Raw genomic sequence first — 25,852 nt, forward strand, 5'->3', positions numbered from 1 at the left:
AACATCTAAGTTTCTGCAGCGCAGAGGTACCACCCGCTCCCGTCTATATCTGTCACCAATCCCTCTATCTCTATCACTATCCATATATCCCTCTATCCCTCTATTGCTGTGTCCATTTATCCCTATCCATCTATCCCTCTATCTCTATTCCTCTATCTCTATCCCTATCTCCCTATACCTATATCCATTTATCTCTATCCATCTATCACTATCCTTCTATCCCTATCTTAACATATTTTTTTTATGCAGCGCAGTGGTCCCAGCCTCTCCAGCCCCTCCAGCGATGGGGCTCCCACCTGCCTCCCTCCTTACCCTCCCACGCCACCGATTGGCACCACCGCTGCCCAATACAGAAAGGGACACAGATTGCAGAAATGCCTCAATATTGAGGCATAGTGCATTACCATTTTCTAAGCAACCGTTGCAGAGAGGGCCAGTGATGGTGCCGATCGTTGGTGGCATGCGAAGGATAGGAGAGAGGCAGGTGGGTGGCCCATCACTGGAGGTAGGAGGAAGAAGGCGGTAGGGTGTGTGAGAGGGGCAGGAGCGGGTGGGAACGCTTATACTACGGAAAAAGTTGGGAGCTGGAAGGAGGGAGAGGGGGATAATAGATTAGTAAAATAAACTGGGAGAGGGTAGAGTGGTAGGGGAATGAGGGTGGGCAAATACACTACAGATTTTATTTTATATATCTACTGTATATAAAAAAAATAAAAGCAAATAAATATTAGCTACTGGCAGACAGCTGAAAGTACATAACATGTACGCTAAAAGGTAGAAGGGGGGGGGGTTAGAGAGCTGTTTGGGGGGGGGGGGGGGGTCTGAACAAAGGAGATCCCAGAGAAGCATTTACAACCATTTGTGCTATAATTGCACAAGCTGTTTGTTCAGTGATAAACCCAAAGTTTGTGAAAAAGTAAAACATTTTTTTTATTTGATCGCATTTGGCGGTGAAATGGTAGCATGAAATATAGCAAAATGGGCCTAGATCAATACTTTGGGTTGTCTACTACACTAAAGTGAAAATTAAACGTACAAGCTCCCTACAAGCTAATGAATTAACACCTTCACTGCTGGGCATAATACAAGTGTGGTGCGCAGCAGCATTTAGCAGCCTTCTAATTACCAAAAAGCAATCCCAAAGCCATAAATGTCTGCTATTTCTGAACAAAGGGGATCCCAGAGAAGCATTTACAACCATTTGTGCCATAATTGCACAAGCTGTTTGTAAATAATTTCTGTGAGAAACCTAAAGTTTGTGAAAAAGTGAACATTTTTTTTGTATTTTATGCATTTGGCGGTGAAATGGTGGCATGAAATATACCAAAATGGGCCTAGATCAATACTTTGGGTTGTCTTCTAAATAAAAATATATATACATGTCAAGGGATATTCAGGGATTCCTGAAAGATATCAGTGTCCCAATGTAACTAGCGCTAATTTTGAAAAAAAAAAAATGGTTTGGAAATAGCAAAGTGCTACTTGTATTTAAGGCCCTATAACTTGCAAAAAAAGCAAAGAACATGTAAACATTGGGTATTTCTAAACCCAGGACAAAATTTAGAAACTATTTAGCATGGGTGTTTTTTGGTGGTTGTAGATGTGTAACAGATTTTGGGGGTCAAAGTAAGAAAAAGTGTGTTTTTTTCCATTTTTTCCTCATATTTTATAAAAAAAATTATAGTAAATTATAAGATATGATGAAAATAATGGTATCTTTAGAAAGTCCATTTAGTGGCGAGAAAAACGGTATATAATATGTGTGGGTACAGTAAATGAGTAAGAGGAAAATATAGCCCTGGTCCTTAAAGGGACATGAAACCCAAATTTTTTATTTCATGATTTAGAAAAAGCATGCAATTTTAAACAACTTTCTAATTTACTTGTATTATCTAATTTGCTTCACTTTCTTGGTATACTTTGCTGAAAAGCATATCTAGATAGGCTCAGTAGCTGCTGATTGGTTGCTGCACATTGATGCCTCCTGTTATTGGCTCACCCATGTGCATTGCTATTTCTTCAACAAAGGATATCTGAAGAATGAAGCAAATTAGATAATAAAAGTAAATAGGAGTGTTTTTTAAAATTGTATTCTCTACTTGAATCCTGAAATAAAATTGTTGGGTTTAGTGTCCCTTTAAGGGTAAGAAAATGTAACAATGGTCTGGTCACTAAGGGGTTAATGTTCATTCACAGTGGTTACCTTATAAATCACAATCTGCATAAAACACTGTGTTAAGAAGAACAAGAAAGCTACAAAATGTTTCGTTTTCATAATCATTGTCACAGTCTATAGCTTGTTTGTTACATTAAAGTTAATAAAAAAAAAAAAAGCTTTGAGTGGAGGTCACATGCTTCCTGTCTAGAGTGGAGCTCCACTCTGCAGCTAGACTACTTTGACAAAACAGGAAGTACAGCCGTGTGACCCGCTTTGTGCACCGGAAGTAGTTACTGTGCGTCTCACGCTGCAGTTTCTCCCTCGGACACATGTGAGAGCTGCAGATATGAAATATAACTATAAGGTAAGACGTGAGCGTGCGGCAGGTGCCGGTGTCAATGTGTGCGCGTCCACGCGTATGTTTTGTGTATTTTTAATTCTCCGTTTTTTATTATTTTTTTTCTATTCATTAATCCGTCATTTTTTTCATTTTCTTACATCTACTGCTCTCCCCCTGGCACTGCCCCTCCTCCTCCTCTACTGCTCTCCCCCTGGCACTGCCCCTCCTCCTCTTCTGCACTCCCCCTGGCACTGCCCCTCCTCCTCTTCTACTCTCCCCCTGGCACTGCCCCTCCTCTTCTGCACTCCCCCTGGCACTGCCCCTCCTCCTCTTCTGCTCTCCCCCTGGCACTGCCCCTCCTCCTCTTCTGCACTCCCCCTGGCACTGCCCCTCCTCCTCTTCTACTCTCCCCCTGGCACTGCCCCTCCTCCTCTTCTGCTCTCCCCCTGGCACTGCCCCTCCTCCTCTTCTACTCTCCCCCTGGCACTGCCCCTCCTCCTCTTCTGCACTCCCCCTGGCACTGCCCCTCCTCTACTGCTCTCCCGCTGGCACTGCCCCTCCTCCTCTTCTGCACTCCCCCTGGCACTGCCCCTCCTCCTCTTCTGCTCTCCCCCTGGCACTGCCCCTCCTCCTCTTCTGCACTCCCCCTGGCACTGCCCCTCCTCCTCTTCTGCTCTCCCCCTGGCACTGCCCCTCCTCCTCTTCTGCTCTCCCGCTGGCACTGCCCCTCCTCCTCTTCTGCTCTCCCCCTGGCACTGCCCCGCCTCCTCTTCTGCTCTCCCGCTGGCACTGCCCCTCCTCCTCTTCTGCTCTCTCCCTGGCACTGCCCCTCCTCCTCTTCTGCTCTCCCGCTGGCACTGCCCCTCCTCCTCTTCTACTCTCCCCCTGGCACTGCCCCTCCTCCTCTTCTGCTCTCCCCCTGGCACTGCCCCTCCTCCTCTTCTGCTCTCCCCCTGGCACTGTCCCTCCTCCTCTTCTGCTCTCCCCCTGGCACTGCCCCTCCTCCTCTTCTGCACTCCCCCTGGCACTGTCCCTCCTCCTCTTCTGCTCTCCCCCTGGCACTGCCCCTCCTCCTCTTCTGCACTCCCCCTGGCACTGTCCCTCCTCCTCTTCTGCTCTCCCCCTGGCACTGCCCCTCCTCCTCTTCTACTCTCCCCCTTTCACTGCCCCTCCTCCTCTTCTGCACTCCCCCTGGCACTGCCCCTCCTCCTCTTCTGCACTCCCCCTGGCACTGCCCCTCCTCCTCTTCTGCTCTCCCCCTGGCACTGCCCCTCCTCCTCTTCTGCTCTCCCCCTGGCACTGCCCCTCCTCCTCTTCTGCTCTCCCCCTCCTCCTCTTCTGCTCTCCCCTTGACACTGCCCCTCCTCCTCTTCTGCACTCCCCCTCCTCCTCTTCTGCTCTCCCCTTGGCACTGCCCCTCCTCCCCCTGGCACTGCCCCTCCTCCTCTTCTGCTCTCCTCCTGGCACTGCCCCTCCTCTACTGCTCTCCCCCTGGCACTGCCCCTCCTCCTCTACTGCTCTCCCCCTGGCACTGCTCCTCCTCCTCTACTGCTCTCCCCCTGGCACTGCCCCTCCTCCTCCACTGCGCTGCCCCTCCTCCTCTACTGCTCTCCCCCTTGCACTGCCCCTCCTCCACTTCTGCTCTCCCCCTGGCACTACCCCTCCTCCTGCTCTCCCCCTTGCACTGCCCCTCCTCCTCCTCTACTGCTTTCCCCCTGGCACTGCCCCTCCTCCTCTTCTGCTCTCCCCCTGGCACTGCCCCTCCTCCTCTACTGCTCTCCCCCTGGCACTGCCTCTTCTGCTCTCCCCCTGGCACTGCCCCTCCTCCTCTTCTGCTCTCCCCCTGGCACTGCCCCCCTCCTCTTCTGCTTTCCCCATGGCACTGCCCCACCTCCTCCTATACTGCTCTCCCCCTGGCACTGCCCCTCCTCCTCTTCTGCTCTCCCCCTGGCACTGCCCCTCCTCCTCCTCTACTGCTCCCCCCCTGGCACTGCCCCTCCTCCTCCTCCTCCTGCTCTCCCCCTGGCACTGCCCCCCTCCTCTACTGCCCTCTCCCTGGCACTGCCCCTCCTCCCCCTCTACTGCTCTCCCCCTGGCACTGCCCCACCTCCTCCTCTACTGCTCTCCCCCTGGCACTGCCCTCCTCTACTGCGCTTTCCCTGGCACTGCCCCTCCTCCTCCTCTTCTGCTCTCCCCCTGGCACTGCCCCTCCTCCTCTACTGCTCTCCCCCTGGCCCTGCCCCACCTCCTCTACTGCTCTCCCCCACCTCCTCTACTGCTCTCCCCCTGGCACTGCCCCTCCTTCTCCTCTACTGCTCTCCCCCTGGCACTGCCCCTCCTTCTCCTCTACTGCTCTCCCCCTGGCACTGCCCCTCCTCCTCTACTGCTCTCCCCCTGGCACTGCCCCTCCTCCACTGCTCTCCCCCTGGCACTGCCCCTCCTCCTCCTCTACTGCTCTCCCCCTGGCACTGCCCCTCCTCTTCTGCTCTCTCCCTGGCACTGCCCCTCCTCCTCTTCTGCTGTCCCCCTGGCACTGCCCCCCCCTCCTCTTCTGCTGTCCCCCTGGCACTGCCCCTCCTCCTCTACTGCTCTCCCCCTGGCACTGCCCCTCCTCCTCTACTGCTGTCCCCCTGGCACTGCCCCACCTCCTCCTCTACTGCTCTCCCCCTCGCACTGCCCCTCCTCCTCTACTGCTCTCTCCCTGGCACTGCCCCTCCTCCTCCTCTACTGCTCTCCCTCTAGCACTGCCCCACCTCCTCCTCTACTGCTCTCCCCATGGCACTGCCCCTCCTCCTCCTCCTCTACTGCTCTCCCCCTGGCACTGCCCCTCCTCCTCCTCTACTGCTCTCACTCTAGCACTGCCTCACCTCCTCCTCTACTGCTCTCCCCCGGGCACTGCCCCTCCTCCTCTACTGCTCTGGCACTGCCCCCTCTTTTGCTCGCTCCCTGGCACTGTCCCCCCTCCTCTTCTGCTCGCTCCCTGGCACTGCCCCCCCTCCTCTACTGCTCTCCCCCTGGCACTGCCCCCCTTCCTCTACTGCTCTCCCCCTGGCACTGCCCCCCTCCTCTACTGCTCTCCCCCGGGCACTGCCCCTCCTCCTCCTCTACTGCTCTCCCCCTGGCACTGCCCCTCCTCCTCTACTGCTCTCTCCCTGGCACTGCCCCTCCTCCTCCTGTACTGCTCTCCCCCTGGCACTGCCCCACCTCCTCCTTTACTGCTCTCCCCATGGCACTGCCCCTCCTCCTCTACTGCTCTCTCCCTGGCACTGCCCCTCCTCCTCCTCTACTGCTCTCCCTCTAGCACTGCCCCACCTCCTCCTCTACTGCTCTCCCCCGGGCACTGCCCCTCCTCCTCTACTGCTCTGGCACTGCCCCCTCTTCTGCTCGCTCCCTGGCACTGCCCCCCCTCCTCTACTGCTCTCCCCCTGGCACTGCCCCCCCTCCTCTACTGCTCTCCCCCTGGCACTGCCCCCCTCCTCTACTGCTCTCCCCCGGGCACTGCCCCTCCTCTACTGCTCTGGCACTGCCCCCTCTTCTGCTCGCTCCCTGGCACTGCCCCCCTCCTCTACTGCTCTCCCCCTGGCACTGCCCCCCCTCCTCTTCTGCTTGCTCCCTGGCACTGCCCCCCCTCCTCTTCTGCTCGCTCCCTGGCACTGCCCCCCTCCTCTACTGCTCTCCCCCTGGCACTGCCCCCCCCTCCTCTACTGCTCTCCCCCTGGCACTGCCCCCCTCTACTGCTCTCCCCCGGGCACTGCCCCTCCTCTACTGCTCTCCCCTGGCACTGCCCCTCCTCCTCTTCTACTGCTTTCCCCCTGGCACTGCCCCCCCTCCTCTACTGCTCTCCGCCTGGCACTGCCCCCCCTCCTCTACTGCTCTCCCCCTGGCACTGCCCTTCCTCCTCCTCTACTGCTCACCCCCTGGCACTGCCCCTCCTCCTCTTCTGCTCTCCCCCTTGCACTGCCCCTCCTCCCCCTCTACTGCTCTCCCCCTGGCACTGCCCCCCTCTACTGCTCTCCACGGGCACTGCCCCCCTCTACTGCTCTCCCCGGGCACTGCCCCTCCTCTTCTGCTCTCCCCCTGGCACTGCCCCTCCTCCTCTTTTACTGCTCTCCCCCTGGTACTGCCCCTCCTCCTCCTCCTCTTCTGCTCTCCCCCTGGCACTGCCCTTCCTCCTCCTCCTCTACTGCCCTCTCCCTGGCACTGCCCCTCCTCCTCCTCTACTGCTCTCCCCCTGGTACTGCCCCTCCTCCTCTTCTGCTCTCTCCCTGGCACTGCCCCTCCTCCTCCTCCTACTGCTCTCCCCCTGGCACTGCCCCTCCTCTTTTACTGCTCTCCCCCTGGTACTGCCCCTCCTCCTCTTCTGCTCTCCCCCTGGCACTGCCCCTCCTCCTCCTCTACTGCTCTCCCCCTGACACTGCCTCTCCTCTTCTTCTGCTCTCCCCCTGGCACTGCCCCTCCTCCTCTTCTGCTCTCCCCCTGGCACTGCCCTCCTCCTCCTCTACTGCTGTCCTCCTGGCACTGCCCCTCCTCCTCCTCTACTGCTGTCCTCCTGGCACTGCCCCTCCTCCTCCTCTACTGCTCTCCCCCGGGCACTGCCCCTCCTCCTCTACTGCTGTCCTCCTGGCACTGCCCCTCCTCCTCCTCTACTGCTCTCCACCTGGCACTGCCCCCCCTCCTCTACTGCTCTCCCCCGGGCACTGCCCCTCCTCCTCCTCTACTGCTCTCCCCCTGGCACTGCCCCTCCTCCTCTACTGCTTTCCCCCGGGCACTGCCCCTCCTCCTCTACTGCTCTCCACCTGGCACTGCCCCTCCTCCTTCTCTACTGCTTTCCCACGGGCACTGCCCCTCCTCCTCTACTGCTCTCCACCTGGCACTGCCCCCTCCTCTACTGCTCTCCCCCGGGCACTGCCCCTCCTCCTCTACTGCTCTCCCTTGGCACTCCCCGCTCCTCTGCTGCTTCTCCCCCTGGCACTGCCCTCTCCTCTGCTTCTACTCCCCCGGGCACTGCCCCTCCTCCTCTACTGCTCTTCCTCTGGCACTGCCCCCTCCTCCTCTACTGCTCTTCCTCTGGCACTGCCCCCTCCTCCTCTACTGCTCTTCCTCTGGCACTGCCCCCTCCTTTGCTGCTTCTCCCCCTGGCACGGGCCCCTCCTCTGCTGCTTCTCCCCCTGGCACAGGCCCCTCCTCTGCTGCTTCTCCCCCTGGCACGGGCCCCTCCTCTGCTGCTTCTTCCCCTGGCACGGGCCCCTCCTCTGCTGCTTCTTCCCCTGGCAAGGGCCCCTCCTCTGCTGCTTCTTCCCCTGGCACTGCCCCCTCCTCTGCTGCTTCTTCCCCTGGCACTGCCCCCTCCTCTGCTGCTTCTCCCCCTGGCACTGCCCCCTCCTCTGCTGCTTCTTCCCCTGGCACTGCCCCCTCCTCTGCTGCTTCTTCCCCTGGCACTGCCCCCTCCTCTGCTGCTTCTCCCCTTTGCACGGGCCCCTCCTCTGCTGCTTCTCCCCCTGGCACGGGCCCCTCCTCTGCTGCTTCTCCCCCTGGCACGGGCCCCTCCTCTGCTGCTTCTCCCCCTGGCACTGCTGCTTCTCCCCCTGTCCAGCTGTTGTGCTGACCGTTACTTATGTTTTCCAGTTTAGTAACCTTCTGGGCACCTTTTACCGGCGTGGGAATCTGACATTTACCAAAGATGGAAACTCACTTATTAGTCCTGTGGGGAACCGCGTAAGCATCTTTCATCTGAAGAAGTGAGTTGTCATCCTGGGGATGTCTGTGTCACATTGTCACTGTAGCTATTGTCACCACTGCTCATGTACTAGGGATGTCTGTGTCACATTGTCACTGTAGCTCTTGTCACCACTGCTCATATATGGATGTACTGGGGATGTCTGTGCCACATTGTCACTGTAGCTCCTGTCACCACTGCTCATATACTGGGGATGTCTGTGTCACATTGTCACTGTAACTCCTGTCACCACTGCTCATATATGTATGTACTGGGGATGTCTGTGTCACATTGTCACTGTAGCCCTTGTCACCACTGCTCATATATGGACGTACTGGGGATGTCTGTGTCACATTGTCACTGTAGCTCTTGTCACCACTGCTCATATATGGATGTACTGGGGATGTCTGTGTCACATTGTCACTGTAGCTCCTGTCACCACTGCTCATATATGGATGTACTGGGGATGTCTGTGTCACATTGTCACTGTAGCCCTTGTCACCACTGCTCATATATGGACGTACTGGGGATGTCTGTGTCACATTGTCACTGTAGCCCTTGTCACCACTGCTCATATATGGCTGTACTGGGGATGTCTGTGTCACATTGTCACTAGCTCTTGTCACCACTGCTCATATATGGATGTACTGGGGATGTCTGTGTCACATTGTCACTGTAGCTATTGTCACCACTGCTCATGTACTGGGGATGTCTGTGTCACATTGTCACTGTAGCTCTTGTCACCACTGCTCATATATGGATGTACTGGGGATGTCTGTGCCACATTGTCACTGTAGCTCTTGTCACCACTGCTCATATATGGATGTACTGGGGATGTCTGTGTCACATTGTCACTGTAGCTCCTGTCACCACTGTTCATATATGGATGTACTGGGGATGTCTGTGTCACATTGTCACTGTAGCTCTTGTCACCACTGCTCATATATGGATGTACTGGGGATGTCTGTGTTACATTGTCACTGTAGCTCTTGTCACCACTGTTCATATATGGATGTACTGGGGATGTCTGTGTCACATTGTCACTGTAGCTCTTGTCACCACTGCTCATATATGGATGTACTGGGGATGTCTGTGTCACATTGTCACTGTAGCTCTTGTCACCACTGCTCATATATGGATGTACTGGGGATGTCTGTGTCACATTGTCACTGTAGCTCTTGTCACCACTGCTCATATATGGATGTACTGGGGATGTCTGTGTCACATTGTCACTGTAGCTCCTGTCACCACTGCTCATATATGTATGTACTGGGGATGTCTGTGTCACATTGTCACTGTAGCTCTTGTCACCACTGCTCATATATGGATGTACTGGGGATGTCTGTGTCACATTGTCACTGTAGCTCTTGTCACCACTGCTCATATATGGATGTACTGGGGCTGTCTGTGTCACATTGTCACTGTAGCTCTTGTCACCACTGCTCATATATGGACGTACTGGGGATGTCTGTGTCACATTGTCACTGTAGCTCTTGTCACCACTGCTCATATATGGATGTACTGGGGATGTCTGTGTCACATTGTCACTGTAGCTCTTGTCACCACTGCTCATATATGGATGTACTGGGGATGTCTGTGTCACATTGTCACTGTAGCTCTTGTCACCACTGCTCATATACTGGGGATGTCTGTGTCACATTGTCACTGTAGCTCTTGTCACCACTGCTCATATATGGATGTACTGGGGATGTCTGTGTCACATTGTCACTGTAGCTCCTGTCACCACTGCTCATATATGGATGTACTGGGGATGTCTGTGTCACATTGTCACTGTAGCTCCTGTCACCAGTGCTCATATATGGATGTACTGGGGATGTCTGTGCCACATTGTCACTGTAGCTCTTGTCACCACTGCTCATATATGGATGTACTGGGGATGTCTGTGTCACATTGTCACTGTAGCGCTTGTCACCACTGCTCATATATGGATGTACTGGGGATGTCTGTGTCACATTGTCACTGTAGCTCTTGTCACCACTACTCATGTACTGGGGATGTCTGTGTCACATTGTCACTGTAGCTCTTGTCACCACTACTCATGTACTGGGGATGTCTGTGCCACATTGTCACTGTAGCTCTTGTCACCACTGCTCATATATGGATGTACTGGGGATGTCTGTGCCACATTGTCACTGTAGCTCTTGTCACCACTGCTCATGTACTGGGGATGTCTGTGTCACATTGTCACTGTAGCTCTTGTCACCACTGCTCATATATGGATGTACTGGGGATGTCTGTGTCACATTGTCACTGTAGCGCTTGTCACCACTGCTCATATATGTATGTACTGGGGATGTCTGTGTCACATTGTCACTAGCTCTTGTCACCACTGCTCATATATGGATGTACTGGGGATGTCTGTGTCTCATTGTCACTGTAGTTCTTGTCACCACTGCTCATATACTGGGGATGTCTGTGCCACATTGTCACTGTAGCTCTTGTCACCACTGCTCATATATGGATGTACTTGGGATGTCTGTGTCACATTGTCACTGTAGCTCTTGTCACCACTGCACATATATGGATGTACTGGGGATGTCTGTGCCACATTGTCACTGTAGTTCTTGTCACCACTGCTCATATATGGATGTACTGGGGATGTCTGTGCCACATTGTCACTGTAGCGCTTGTCACCACTGCTCATATATGGCTGTACTGGGGATGTCTGTGTCACATTGTCACTGTAGCCCTTGTCACCACTGCTCATATATGGACGTACTGGGGATGTCTGTGTCACATTGTCACTGTAGCTCTTGTCACCACTGTTCATATATGGATGTACTGGGGATGTCTGTGCCACATTGTCACTGTAGTTCTTGTCACCACTGCTCATATATGGATGTACTGGGGATGTCTGTGTCACATTGTCACTGTAGCTCCTGTCACCAGTGCTCATATATGGATGTACTGAGGATGTCTGTGTCACATTGTCACTGTAGCCCTTGTCACCACTGCTCATATATGGATGTACTGGGGATGTCTGTGTCACATTGTCACTGTAGCTCTTGTCACCTCTGCTCATATAATGATGTACTGGGGATGTCTGTGTCACATTGTCACTAGCTCTTGTCACCACTGCTCATATATGGATGTACTGGGGATGTCTGTGTCACATTGTCACTAGCTCTTGTCACCACTGCTCATATATGGATGTACTGGGGATGTCTGTGTCACATTGTCACTGTAGCTCTTGTCACCACTGCTCATATATGGATGTACTGGGGATGTCTGTGTCACATCGTCACTAGCTCTTGTCACCACTGCTCATATATGGATGTACTGGGGATGTCTGTGCCACATTGTCACTAGCTCTTGTCACCACTGCTCATATACTGGGGATGTCTGTGTCACATTGTCACTGTAGCTCTTGTCACCACTGCTCATGTATGGATGTACTGGGGATGTCTGTGTCACATTGTCACTGTAGCCCTTGTCACCACTGCTCATATATGGACGTACTGGGGATGTCTGTGTCACATTGTCACTGTAGCTCTTGTCACCACTGCTCATATATGGATGTACTGGGGATGTCTGTGTCACATTGTCACTGTAGCTCTTGTCACCACTGCCCATATATGGATGTACTGGGGATGTCTGTGTCACATTGTCACTGTAGCTCTTGTCACCAGTGCTCATATATGGATGTACTGGGGATGTCTGTGTCACATTGTCACTGTAGCTCTTGTCACCACTGCCCATATATGGATGTACTGGGGATGTCTGTGTCACATTGTCACTGTAGCTCTTGTCACCACTGCCCATATATGGCTGTACTGGGGATGTCTGTGTCACATTGTCACTGTAGCTCTTGTCACCACTGCTCATATAATGATGTACTGGGGATGTCTGTGTCACATTGTCACTGTAGCTCTTGTCACCAGTGCTCATATATGGATGTACTGGGGATGTCTGTGTCACATTGTCACTGTAGCTCTTGTCACCACTGCTCATATAATGATGTACTGGGGATGTCTGTGTCACATTGTCACTGTAGCTCCTGTCACCACTGCTCATATATGGATGTACTGGGGATGTCTGTGTCACATTGTCACTGTAGCTCCTGTCACCACTGCTCATATACTGGGGATGTCTGTGCCACATTGTCACTGTAGCTCCTGTCACCACTGCTCATATATGGATGTACTGGGGATGTCTGTGTCACATTGTCACTGTAGCTCCTGTCACCACTGCCCATATATGGATGTACTGGGGATGTCTGTGCCACATTGTCACTGTAGTTCTTGTCACCACTGCTCATATATGGATGTACTGGGGATGTCTGTGTCACATTGTCACTAGCTCTTGTCACCACTGCTCATATATGGATGTACTGGGGATGTCTGTGTCACATTGTCACTGTAGCTCTTGTCACCACTGCTCATATATGGATGTACTGGGGATGTCTGTGTCACATTGTCACTGTAGCCCTTGTCACCACTGCTCATATATGGATGTACTGGGGATGTCTGTGTCACATTGTCACTGTAGCGCTTGTCACCACTGCTCATATATGGATGTACTGGGGATGTCTGTGTCACATTGTCACTGTAGCACTTGTCACCTCTGCTCATATATGGATGTACTGGGGATGTCTGTGTCACATTGTCACTGTTGCTCCTGTCACCACTGCTCATATATGTATGTACTGGGGATGTCTGTGTCACATTGTCACTGTAGCGCTTGTCACCACTACTTATATATGGATGTACTGGGGATGTCTGTGTCACATTGTCACTAGCTCTTGTCACCACTGCCCATATATGGATGTACTGGGGATGTCTGTGTCACATTGTCACTGTAGCTCTTGTCACCACTGCTCATATATGGATGTACTGGGGATGTCTGTGTCACATTGTCACTGTAGCTCCTGTCACCACTGCTCATATATGGATGTACTGGGGGATGTCTGTGTCACATTGTCACTGTAGCTCTTGTCACCACTGCTCATATATGGACGTACTGGGGATGTCTGTGTCACATTGTCACTGTAGCTCCTGTTACCACTGCTCATATATGGATGTACTGGGGATGTCTGTGTCACATTGTCACTGTAGCTCTTGTCACCACTGCTCATGTACTGGGGATGTCTGTGTCACATTGTCACTAGCTCTTGTCACCACTGCTCATATACTGGGGATGTCTGTGTCACATTGTCACTGTAGCGCTTGTCACCACTGCTCATATATGGATGTACTGGGGATGTCTGTGTCACATTGTCACTGTAGCGCTTGTCACCACTGCTCATATATGGATGTACTGGGGATGTCTGTGTCACATTGTCACTGTAGCTCTTGTCACCACTGCTCATATACTGGGGATGTCTGTGCCACATTGTCACTAGCTCTTGTCACCACTGCTCATATATGGATGTACTGGGGATGTCTGTGTCACATTGTCACTGTAGCTCGTGTCACATTGTCACTAGCTCTTGTCACCACTGCTCATATATGGATGTACTGGGGATGTCTGTGTCACATTGTCACTGTAGCTCTTGTCACCACTGCTCATATATGGATGTACTGGGGATGTCTGTGCCACATTGTCACTGTAGCTCTTGTCACCACTGCTCATGTACTGGGGATGTCTGTGCCACATTGTCACTGTAGCTCTTGTCACCACTGCTCATGTACTGGGGATGTCTGTGCCACATTGTCACTGTAGCTCTTGTCACCACTGCTCATGTACTGGAGATGTCTGTGTCACTTTGTCACTGTAGCTCTTGTCACCACTGCTCATGTACTGGGGATGTCTGTGTCACATTGTCACTGTAGCTCTTGTCACCACTGCTCATATATGGATGTACTGGGGATGTCTGTGCCACATTGTCACTGTAGCTCCTGTCACCACTGCTCATGTACTGGAGATGTCTGTGTCACTTTGTCACTGTAGCTCTTGTCACCACTGCTCATGTACTGGGGATGTCTGTGTCACATTGTCACTGTAGCTCTTGTCACCACTGCTCATATATGGATGTACTGGGGATGTCTGTGTCACATTGTCACTGTAGCTCCTGTCACCACTGCTCATATATGGGATGTACTGGGGATGTCTATGTCACATTGTCACTGTAGCTCTTGTCACCACTGCTCATATATGGATGTACTGGGGATGTCTGTTTCACATTGTCACTGTAGCACTTGTCACCACTGCTCATGTACTGGGGATGTCTGTGTCACATTGTCACTGTAGCTCCTGTCACCACTGCTCATATATGGATGTACTGGGGATGTCTGTGTCACATTGTCACTGTAGCTCCTGTCACCACTGCTCATATATGGATGTACTGGGGATGTCTGTGTCACAATGTCACTGTAGCTCCTGTCACCACTGCTCATATATGGATGTACTGGGGATGTCTGTGTCACATTGTCACTGTAGCGCTTGTCACCACTGCTCATATATGGATGTACTGGGGATGTCTGTGTCACATTGTCACTGTAGCTCTTGTCACCACTGCCCATATATGTATGTACTGGGGATGTCTGTGTCACATTGTCACTGTAGCTCTTGTCACCACTGCTCATATATGATGTACTGGGGATGTCTGTGCCACATTGTCACTGTAGCTCTTGTCACCACTGCTCATGTACTGGGGATGTCTGTGTCACATTGTCACTGTAGCTCTTGTCACCACTGCTCATATATGGATGTACTGGGGATGTCTGTGCCACATTGTCACTGTAGCTCCTGTCACCACTGCTCATATATGGATGTACTGGGGATGTCTGTGTCACATTGTCACTGTAGCTCCTGTCACCACTGCTCATATATGGATGTACTGGGGATGTCTGTGTCACATTGTCACTGTAGCCCTTGTCACCAGTGCTCATATATGGATGTACTGGGGATGTCTGTGTCACATTGTCACTAGCTCTTGTCACCACTGCTCATATATGGACGTACTGGGGATGTCTGTGCCACATTGTCACTGTAGCTCTTGTCACCACTGCTCATGTACTGGGGATGTCTGTGTCACATTGTCACTGTAGCCCTTGTCACCACTGCTCATGTACTGGGGATGTCTGTGTCACATTGTCACTGTAGCTCCTGTCACCACTGCTCATATATGGATGTACTGGGGATGTCTGTGTCACATTGTCACTGTAGCCCTTGTCACCACTGCTCATGTACTGGGGATGTCTGTGTCACATTGTCACTGTAGCTCTTGTCACCACTGCTCATATATGGATGTACTGGGGATGTCTGTGTCACATTGTCACTGTAGCTCTTGTCACCACTGCTCATATACTGGGGATGTCTGTGCCACATTGTCACTGTAGCTCCTGTCACCACTGCTCATATATGGATGTACTGGGGATGTCTGTGTCACATTGTCACTAGCTCTTGTCACCACTGCTCATATATGGACGTACTGGGGATGTCTGTGCCACATTGTCACTGTAGCTCTTGTCACCACTGCTCATGTACTGGGGATGTCTGTGTCACATTGTCACTGTAGCCCTTGTCACCACTGCTCATGTACTGGGGATGTCTGTGTCATATTGTCACTGTAGCTCCTGTCACCACTGCTCATATATGGATGTACTGGGGATGTCTGTGTCACATTGTCACTGTAGCCCTTGTCACCACTGCTCATGTACTGGGGATGTCTGTGTCACATTGTCACTGTAGCTCTTGTCACCACTGCTCATATATGGATGTACTGGGGATGTCTGTGTCACATTGTCACTGTAGCTCCTGTCACCACTGCTCATATATGGATGTACTGGGGGATGTCTGTGTCACATTGTCATCTAGCTCTTGTCACCACTGCTCATATATGGATGTACTGGGGATGTCTGTGCCACATTGTCACTGTAGCTCTTGTCACCACTGCTCATGTACTGGGGATGTCTGTGTCACATTGTCACTGTAGCTCTTGTCACCTCTGTTCATGTACTGGGGATGTCTATGTCACATTGTCACTGTAGCTCTTGTCACCACTGCTCATATATGGATGTACTGGGGATGTCTGTGTCACATTGTCACTGTAGCTCTTGTCACCACTGCTCATATATGGATGTACTGGGGATGTCTGTGTCACATTGTCACTGTAGCGCTTGTCACCACTGCTCATATATGTATGTACTGGGATGTCTGTGTCACATTGTCACTAGCTCTTGTCACCACTGCTCATATATGGATGTACTGGGGATGTCTGTGCCACATTGTCACTGTAGCTCTTGTCACCACTGCTCATGTACTGGGGATGTCTGTGCCACATTGTCACTGTAGCTCTTGTCACCACTGCCCATATATGGATGTACTGGGGATGTCTGTGTCACATTGTCACTGTAGCACTTGTCACCACTGCCCATATATGGATGTACTGGGGATGTCTGTGTCACATTGTCACTGTAGCTCCTGTCACCACTGCTCATGTACTGGGGATGTCTGTGTCACTTTGTCACTGTAGCTCTTGTCACCACTGCTCATGTACTGGGGATGTCTGTGTCACATTGTCACTGTAGCTCTTGTCACCACTGCTCATATATGGATGTACTGGGGATGTCTGTGTCACATTGTCACTGTAGCTCTTGTCACCACTGCTCATGTACTGGGGATGTCTGTGTCACATTGTCACTGTAGCTCTTGTCACCACTGCTCATGTACTGGGGATGTCTGTGTCACATTGTCACTAGCTCTTGTCACCACTGCTCATATATGGATGTACTGGGGATGTCTGTGTCACATTGTCACTGTAGCTCCTGTCACCACTGCTCATATATGGATGTACTGGGGATGTCTGTGTCACATTGTCACTGTAGCTCTTGTCACCACTGCTCATATATGGATGTACTGGGGATGTCTGTGCCACATTGTCACTGTAGCACTTGTCACCACTGCTCATATATGGATGTACTGGGGCTGTCTGTGTCACATTGTCACTGTAGCTCTTGTCACCACTGCTCATATATGGCTGTACTGGGGATGTCTGTGTCACATTGTCACTGTAGCTCCTGTCACCACTGCTCATATATGGATGTACTGGGGATGTCTGTGCCACATTGTCACTGTAGCTCCTGTCACCACTGCTCATATATGGATGTACTGGGGATGTCTGTGTCACATTGTCACTGTAGCTCTTGTCACCACTGCTCATATATGGATGTACATGGGGATGTCTGTGTCACATTGTCACTGTAGCTCTTGTCACCACTGCTCATATATGGATGTACTGGGGATGTCTGTGTCACATTGTCACTGTAGCTCCTGTCACCACTGCTCATATATGTATGTACTGGGGATGTCTGTGCCACATTGTCACTGTAGCTCTTGTCACCACTGCTCATGTACTGGGGATGTCTGTGTCACATTGTCACTGTAGCTCTTGTCACCACTGCTCATATATGGATGTACTGGGGATGTCTGTGTCACATTGTCACTGTAGCTCCTGTCACCACTGCTCATATATGGATGTACTGGGATGTCTGTGTCACATTGTCACTGTAGCTCCTGTCACCACTGCTCATATATGGATGTACTGGGGATGTCTGTGTCACATTGTCACTGTAGCCCTTGTCACCAGTGCTCATATATGGATGTACTGGGGATGTCTGTGTCACATTGTCACTGTAGCTCTTGTCACCACTGCTCATATATGGATGTACTGGGGATGTCTGTGCCACATTGTCACTGTAGCTCTTGTCACCACTGCTCATGTACTGGGGATGTCTGTGTCACATTGTCACTGTAGCTCTTGTCACCACTGCTCATATATGGATGTACTGGGGATGTCTGTGCCACATTGTCACTGTAGCTTTTGTCACCACTGCTCATGTACTGGGGATGTCTGTGTCACATTGTCACTGTAGCTCTTGTCACCACTGCTCATATATGGATGTACTGGGGATGTCTGTGTCACATTGTCACTGTAGCTCTTGTCACCACTGCTCATATATGGATGTACTGGGGATGTCTGTGCCACATTGTCACTGTAGCTCTTGTCACCACTGCTCATGTACTGGGGATGTCTGTGTCACATTGTCACTGTAGCTCTTGTCACCACTGCTCATATATGGATGTACTGGGGATGTCTGTGCCACATTGTCACTGTAGCTCTTGTCACCACTGCTCATGTACTGGGGATGTCTGTGTCACATTGTCACTGTAGCTCTTGTCACCACTGCTCTATATGGATGTACTGGGGATGTCTGTGTCCACATTGTCACTGTAGCTCTTGTCACCACTGCTCATATATGGATGTACTGGGGATGTCTGTGTCACATTGTCACTGTAGCTCTGTCACCACTGCTCATATATGGATGTACTGGGGATGTCTGTGTCACATTGTCACTGTAGCCCTTGTCACCACTGCTCATATATGGATGTACTGGGGATGTCTGTGTCACATTGTCACTGTAGCTCCTGTCACCACTGCTCATATATGGATGTACTGGGGATGTCTGTGCCACATTGTCACTGTAGCTCTTGTCACCACTGCTCATGTACTGGGGATGTCTGTGTCACATTGTCACTGTAGCTCTTGTCACCACTGCTCATGTACTGGGGATGTCTGTGTCACATTGTCACTGTAGCTCTTGTCACCACTGCTCATGTACTGGGGATGTCTGTGTCACATTGTCACTGTAGCTCTTGTCACCACTGCTCATGTACTGGGGATGTCTGTGTCACATTGTCACTGTAGCTCTTGTCACCACTGCTCATGTACTGGGGATGTCTGTGCCACATTGTTACTGTAGCTCTTGTCACCTCTGTTCATGTACTGGGGATGTCTGTGTCACATTGTCACTGTAGCTATTGTCACCACTGCTCATGTACTGGAGATGTCTGTGCCACATTGTTACTGTAGCTCTTGTCACCTCTGTTCATGTACTGGGGATGTCTGTGTCACATTGTCACTGTAGCTCTTGTCACCACTGTTCATGTACTGGGGATGTCTATGTCACATTGTCACTGTAGCTCTTGTCACCACTGTTCATGTACTGGGGATGTCTGTGTCACATTGTCACTAGCTCTTGTCACCACTGCCCATATATGGATGTACTGGGGATGTCTGTGTCACATTGTCACTAGCTCTTGTCACCACTGCTCATATATGGATGTACTGGGGATGTCTGTGTCACATTGTCACTAGCTCTTGTCACCACTGCCCATATATGGATGTACTGGGGATGTCTGTGTCACATTGTCACTGTAGCTCTTGTCACCACTGCTCATATATGGATGTACTGGGGATGTCTGTGTCACATTGTCACTGTAGCTCTTGTCACCACTGCCCATATATGGATGTACTGGGGATGTCTGTGTCACATTGTCACTAGCTCTTGTCACCACTGCTCATATATGGATGTACTGGGGATGTCTGTGTCACATTGTCACTGTAGCGCTTGTCACCACTGCTCATATATGGATGTACTGGGGATGTCTGTGTCACATTGTCACTGTAGCTCTTGTCACCACTGCTCATATATGGATGTACTGGGGATGTCTGTGTCACATTGTCACTGTAGCTCTTGTCACCACTGCTCATATATGTATGTACTGGGGATGTCTGTGTCACATTGTCACTGTAGCTCTTGTCACCACTGCTCATATATGGATGTACTGGGGATGTCTGTGTCACATTGTCACTGTAGCTCTTGTCACCACTGCTCATATATGGATGTACTGGGGATGTCTGTGTCACATTGTCACCGTAGCGCTTGTCACCACTGCTCATATATGGATGTACTGGGGATGTCTGTGTCACATTGTCACTGTAGCGCTTGTCACCACTGCTCATATATGGATGTACTGGGGATGTCTGTGCCACATTGTCACTGTAGCTCTTGTCACCACTGCTCATATATGGCTGTACTGGGGATGTCTGTGTCACATTGTCACTGTAGCTCTTATCACCACTGCTCATTATATCGGATGTACTGGGGATGTCTGTGTCACATTGTCACTAGCTCTTGTCACCACTGCTCATATATGGATGTACTGGGGATGTCTGTGTCACTTTGTTACTGTAGCTCTTGTCACCACTGCTCATGTACTGGGTATGTCTGTGTCACATTGTCACTGTAGCTCCTGTCACCACTGCTCATATATGTATGTACTGGGGATTTCTGTGCCACATTGTCACTGTAGTTCTTGTCACCACTGCTCATATATGGATGTACTGGGGATGTCTGTGTCACATTGTCACTAGCTCTTGTCACCAGTGCTCATATATGGATGTACTGGGGATGTCTGTGTCACATTGTCACTGTAGTTCTTGTCACCACTGCTCATATACTGGGGATGTCTGTGCCACATTGTCACTAGCTCTTGTCACCACTGCTCATATATGGATGTACTGGGGATGTCTGTGTCACATTGTCACTGTAGCTCTTGTCACCACTGTTCATATATGGATGTACTGGGGATGTCTGTGTCACATTGTCACTAGCTCTTGTCACCACTGCTCATATATGTATGTACTGGGGATGTCTGTGTCACATTGTCACTGTAGCTCCTGTCACCACTGCTCATATATGTATGTACTGGGGATGTCTGTGTCACATTGTCACTGTAGCTCTTGTCACCACTGCTCATATATGGATGTACTGGGGATGTCTGTGTCACATTGTCACTGTAGCTCCTGTCACCACTGCTCATATATGTATGTACTGGGGATGTCTGTGTCACATTGTCACTGTAGCTCTTGTCACCACTGCTCATATATTGATGTACTGGGGATGTCTGTGTCACATTGTCACTGTAGCTCTTGTCACCACTGCTCATATATGGATGTACTGGGGCTGTCTGTGTCACATTGTCACTGTAGCTCTTGTCACCTACTGCTCATATATGGATGTACCTGGGGGATGTCTGTGTCACATTGTCACTGTAGCTCTTGTCACCACTGCTCATATACTGGGGATGTCTGTGTCACATTGTCACTGTAGCTCTTGTCACCACTGCTCATATATGGATGTACTGGGGATGTCTGTGTCACATTGTCACTGTAGCTCCTGTCACCACTGCTCATATATGGATGTATTGGGGATGTCTGTGTCACATTGTCACTGTAGCTCCTGTCAACCAGTGCTCATATATGGATGTACTGGGGATGTCTGTGTCACATTGTCACTGTAGCTCTTGTCACCACTGCTCATATATGGATGTACTGGGGATGTCTGTGTCACATTGTCACTGTAGCGCTTGTCACCACTGCTCATATATGGTGTGTACTGGGGATGTCTGTGTCACATTGTCACTGTAGCTCTTGTCACCACTACTCATGTACTGGGATGGTCTGTGTCACATCTTGTCACTGTAGCTCTTGTCACCACTACTCATGTACTGGGGGAGTGTCTGTGCCACATTGTCACTGTAGCTCTTGTCACCACTGCTCATATATGGATGTACTGGGGATGTCTGTGCCACATTGTCCACTGGTAGCTCTTGTCACCACTGCTCATGTACTGGGGATGTCTGTGTCACATTGTCACTGTAGCCTCTTGTCACCAACTGCACATATATGGATGTACTGGGATTCTTGTCACATTGTCACTGTAGCGCTTGTCACCACTGCTCATATATGTATGTACTGGGGGATGTCTGTGTCACATTGTCACTAGCTCTGTCACCACTTGTTCATATATGGATGTACTGGGGAGTTCTGTGTCACATTGTCACTGTAGCGCTTGTCGACCACTGCTCAGATAAGTATGTACAGGGGATGTCTGTGTCACATTGTCACTAGCTCTTGTCACCACTGCTCATATATGGATGTACTGGGGGATGTCTGTGTCACATTGTCACTGTAGCTCTTGGTCACCACTGCTCATATACAGGGGGGATGTCTGTGTCACATTGTCACTGTAGTCTCGTTGTCACCACTGCTCATATATGATGTACTGGGAGTGTCTGTGTCACATTGTCACTGTAGCTCCTGTCACCACTGCTCATATATGGATGTATTGGGGATGTCTGTGTCACATTGTCACTGTAGCTCCTGTCACCAGTGCTCATATATGGATGTACTGGGGATGTCTGTGCCACATTGTCACTGTAGCTCTTGTCACCACTGCTCATATATGGATGTACTGGGGATGTCTGTGTCACATTGTCACTGTAGCGCTTGTCACCACTGCTCATATATGGATGTACTGGGGATGTCTGTGTCACATTGTCACTGTAGCTCTTGTCACCACTACTCATGTACTGGGGATGTCTGTGTCACATTGTCACTGTAGCTCTTGTCACCACTACTCATGTACTGGGGATGTCTGTGCCACATTGTCACTGTAGCTCTTGTCACCACTGCTCATATATGGATGTACTGGGGATGTCTGTGCCACATTGTCACTGTAGCTCTTGTCACCACTGCTCATGTACTGGGGATGTCTGTGTCACATTGTCACTGTAGCTCTTGTCACCACTGCTCATATATGGAGTGTACTGGGGATGTCTGTGTCCACATTGTCACTGTAGCGCTTGTCACCACTGCTCATATATGTATGTACTGGGGATGTCTGTGTCACATTGTCACTAGCTCTTGTCACCACTGTTCATATATGGATGTACTGGGGATGTCTGTGTCACATTGTCACTGTAGCGCTTGTCACCACTGCTCATATATGTATGTACTGGGGATGTCTGTGTCACATTGTCACTAGGCTCTTGTCACCACTGCTCATATATGGATGTACTGGGGATGTCTGTGTCTCATTGTCACTGTAGGTTCTTGTCACCACTGCTCATATACTGGGGATGGTCCTGTGCCACATTGTCACTGTAGCTCTTGTCAACCACTGGCTCATATCTGGATGTACTTGGGATGTCTGTGTCACATTGTCACTGTAGCTCTTGTCACCACTGCTCATATATGGATGTACTGGGGATGTCTGTGTCACATTGTCACAGTAGTTCTTGTCACCACTGCTCATATATGATGTACTGGGGATGTCTGTGCCACATTGATCACTGTAGTTCTTGTCACCAGCTGCTACATATATGGATGTACTGGGGAGTGGTCTGTGCCACATTGTCACTGTAGCGCTTGTCACCCACTCGCTCATATATGGCTGTACTGGGGATGTCTGTGTCACATTGTCACTGTAGCCCTTGTCACACTGCTCATATATGGACGTACTGGGGATGTCTGTGTCCACATTGTCCCTTGTAGCTCTTGTCACCACTGTTCATATATGGATGTACTGTGGGATGTCTGTGCCACCATTGTCACTGTAGTTTCTTGTCACCACTGCTCATATATGGATGTACTGGGGATGTCTGATGTCACATTGTCACTGTAGCTCCTTGTCACCAGTGCTCATATATGGATGTACTGGGGGATGTCCTGTGCCACATTGTCACTGTAGTTCTTGTCACCACTGCTCATATATGGATTGTACTGGGATGTCAGTGTCACATTGTCACTAGCTCTGGTCACCGACTTGCTCATATATGGATGTACTGGGGATGTCTGTGCCACATTGTCACTGTAGCTCTTGTCACCACTGCTCATGTTACTGGGGGATGTATGTGCCACATTGTCAGCTAGCTCTTGTCACCACTGCTCATATATGGATGTACTGGGGATGTCTGTGTCACATTGTCACTGTAGCTCTTGTCACCTCTGCTCATATAATGATGTACTGAGGATGTCTGTGTCACATTGTCACTGTAGCCCTTTTCACCACTGCTCATATAGGGATGTACTGGGGATTTCTGTGTCACATTGTCACTGTAGGCTCTTGTCACCTCTGCTCATATAATGATGTACTGGGGATGTCTTGTGTCACATTGTCACTAGCTCTTGTCACCAACTGCTCATATATTGGATGTACTGGGGATAGTCTGTGTCACATTGTCACTAGCTCTTGTCACCACTGCTCATATATGGATGTACTGGGAGTGGTCTGGTGTCACATTGTCACTAGCTCTTGTCACCACTGCTCATATATGGATGTACTGGGGATGTCTGTGTCACATTGTCACTGTAGCTCTTGTCACCACTGCTCATATATGGATGTACTGGGGATGTCTGTGTCACATTGTCACTAGCTCTTGTCACCACTGCTCATATATGGATGTACTGGGGATGTCTGTGCCACATTGTCACTAGCTCTTGTCACCACTGCTCATGTACTGGGGATGTCTGTGCCACATTGTCACTAGCTCTTGTCACCACTGCTCATATACTGGGGATGTCTGTGTCACATTGTCACTGTAGCTCTTGTCACCACTGCTCATGTATGGATGTACTGGGGATGTCTGTGTCACATTGTCACTGTAGCCCTTGTCACCACTGCTCATATATGGACGTACTGGGGATGTCTGTGTCACATTGTCACTGTAGCTCTTGTCACCACTGCTCATATATGGATGTACTGGGGATGTCTGTGTCACATTGTCACTGTAGCTCTTGTCACCACTGCCCATATATGGATGTACTGGGGATGTCTGTGTCACATTGTGCACTGGTAGCTCTTGTCACCAGTGCTCATATATGTATGTACTGGGGATGTCTGGTGTCACATTGTCACTGTAGCTCTTGTCACCACTGCTCATATAATGATGGTAACTGGGGATGTCTGTGTGTCACATTGTCACTGTAGCTCTTGTCACCAGTGCTCATATATGGATGTACTGGGGATGTCTGTGTCAGCATTGTCACTGTAGCTCTTGTCACGCACTGCTCATATAATGATGTACTGGGATGTCTGTGTCACATTGTGTCACTGTAGCTCTTGTCAGCCACTGCTCATATATGGATGTACTGGGATGTCAGGTGTCACATTGTCACTGTAGCTCCTGTCACCACTGCTCATATATGGATGTACTGCGGGATGTCTGTGCCACATTGTCACTGTAGTTCTTGTCACCACTGCTCATATATGGATGTACTGGGGATGTCTGTGTCACATTGGTCACTAGGCTCTTGTCACCACTGCTCATATATGGATGTACTGGGGATGTCTGTGTCACATTGTCACTGTAGCTCCTGTCACCACTGCTCATATATGGATGTACTGGGGATGTCTGTGTCACATTGTCACTGTAGCACTTGTCACCACTGCTCATATATGGATGTACTGGGGATGTCTGTGTCACATTGTCACTGTAGCTCTTGTCACCACTGCTCATATATGGATGTACTGGGGATGTCTGTGTCACATTGTCACTTAGCACTTGTCACCACTGCTCATATATGGATGTACTGGGGATGTCTGTGTCACATTGTCACTGTAGCTCTTGTCACACCACTGCTCATGTACTGGGGATGTCTGTGTCACATTGTCACTGTAGCACTTGTCACCACTGCTCATATATGGATGTACTGGGGATGTCTGGTCCACATTGTCACTGTAGCTCTTGTCACCACTGCTCATATATGGATGTACTGGGGATGTCTGTGTCACATTGTCACTGTAGCTCTTGTCACCACTGCTCATATATGGATGTACTGGGGATGTCTGTGTCACATTGTCACTGTAGCTCTTGTCACCACTGCTCATATATGGATGTACTGGGGATGTCTGTGTCACATTGTCACTGTAGCTCTTGTCACCACTGCTCATATATGGATGTACTGGGGATGTCTGTGTCACATTGTCACTGTAGCTCTTGTCACCACTGCTCATATATTGATGTACTGGGTGATGTCTGTGTCACATTG

At 50.4% G+C, this 25,852-nt stretch overlaps 1 protein-coding gene across 1 annotated transcript in view; it reads left to right on the top strand.

Moving 5' to 3' along the window:
- The first annotated feature begins 2,431 nt into the window (after window positions 1–2,431).
- PWP2 (PWP2 small subunit processome component) overlaps window positions 2,432–25,852 on the top strand; it is a 215,214-nt gene continuing 191,793 nt past the window's right edge. The window contains exons 1-2 of the mRNA XM_053705710.1: window positions 2,432–2,522; window positions 8,124–8,236. Of these exons, the coding sequence (XP_053561685.1) occupies window positions 2,505–2,522; window positions 8,124–8,236 (131 nt within the window). The 5' untranslated portion in view covers window positions 2,432–2,504. The remainder of the gene's footprint in view (window positions 2,523–8,123; window positions 8,237–25,852) is intronic.

Source organism: Bombina bombina, chromosome 3 (genome assembly GCF_027579735.1).
Source record: "Bombina bombina isolate aBomBom1 chromosome 3, aBomBom1.pri, whole genome shotgun sequence".
Classification (NCBI taxonomy): Eukaryota; Metazoa; Chordata; class Amphibia; order Anura; family Bombinatoridae; genus Bombina; species Bombina bombina.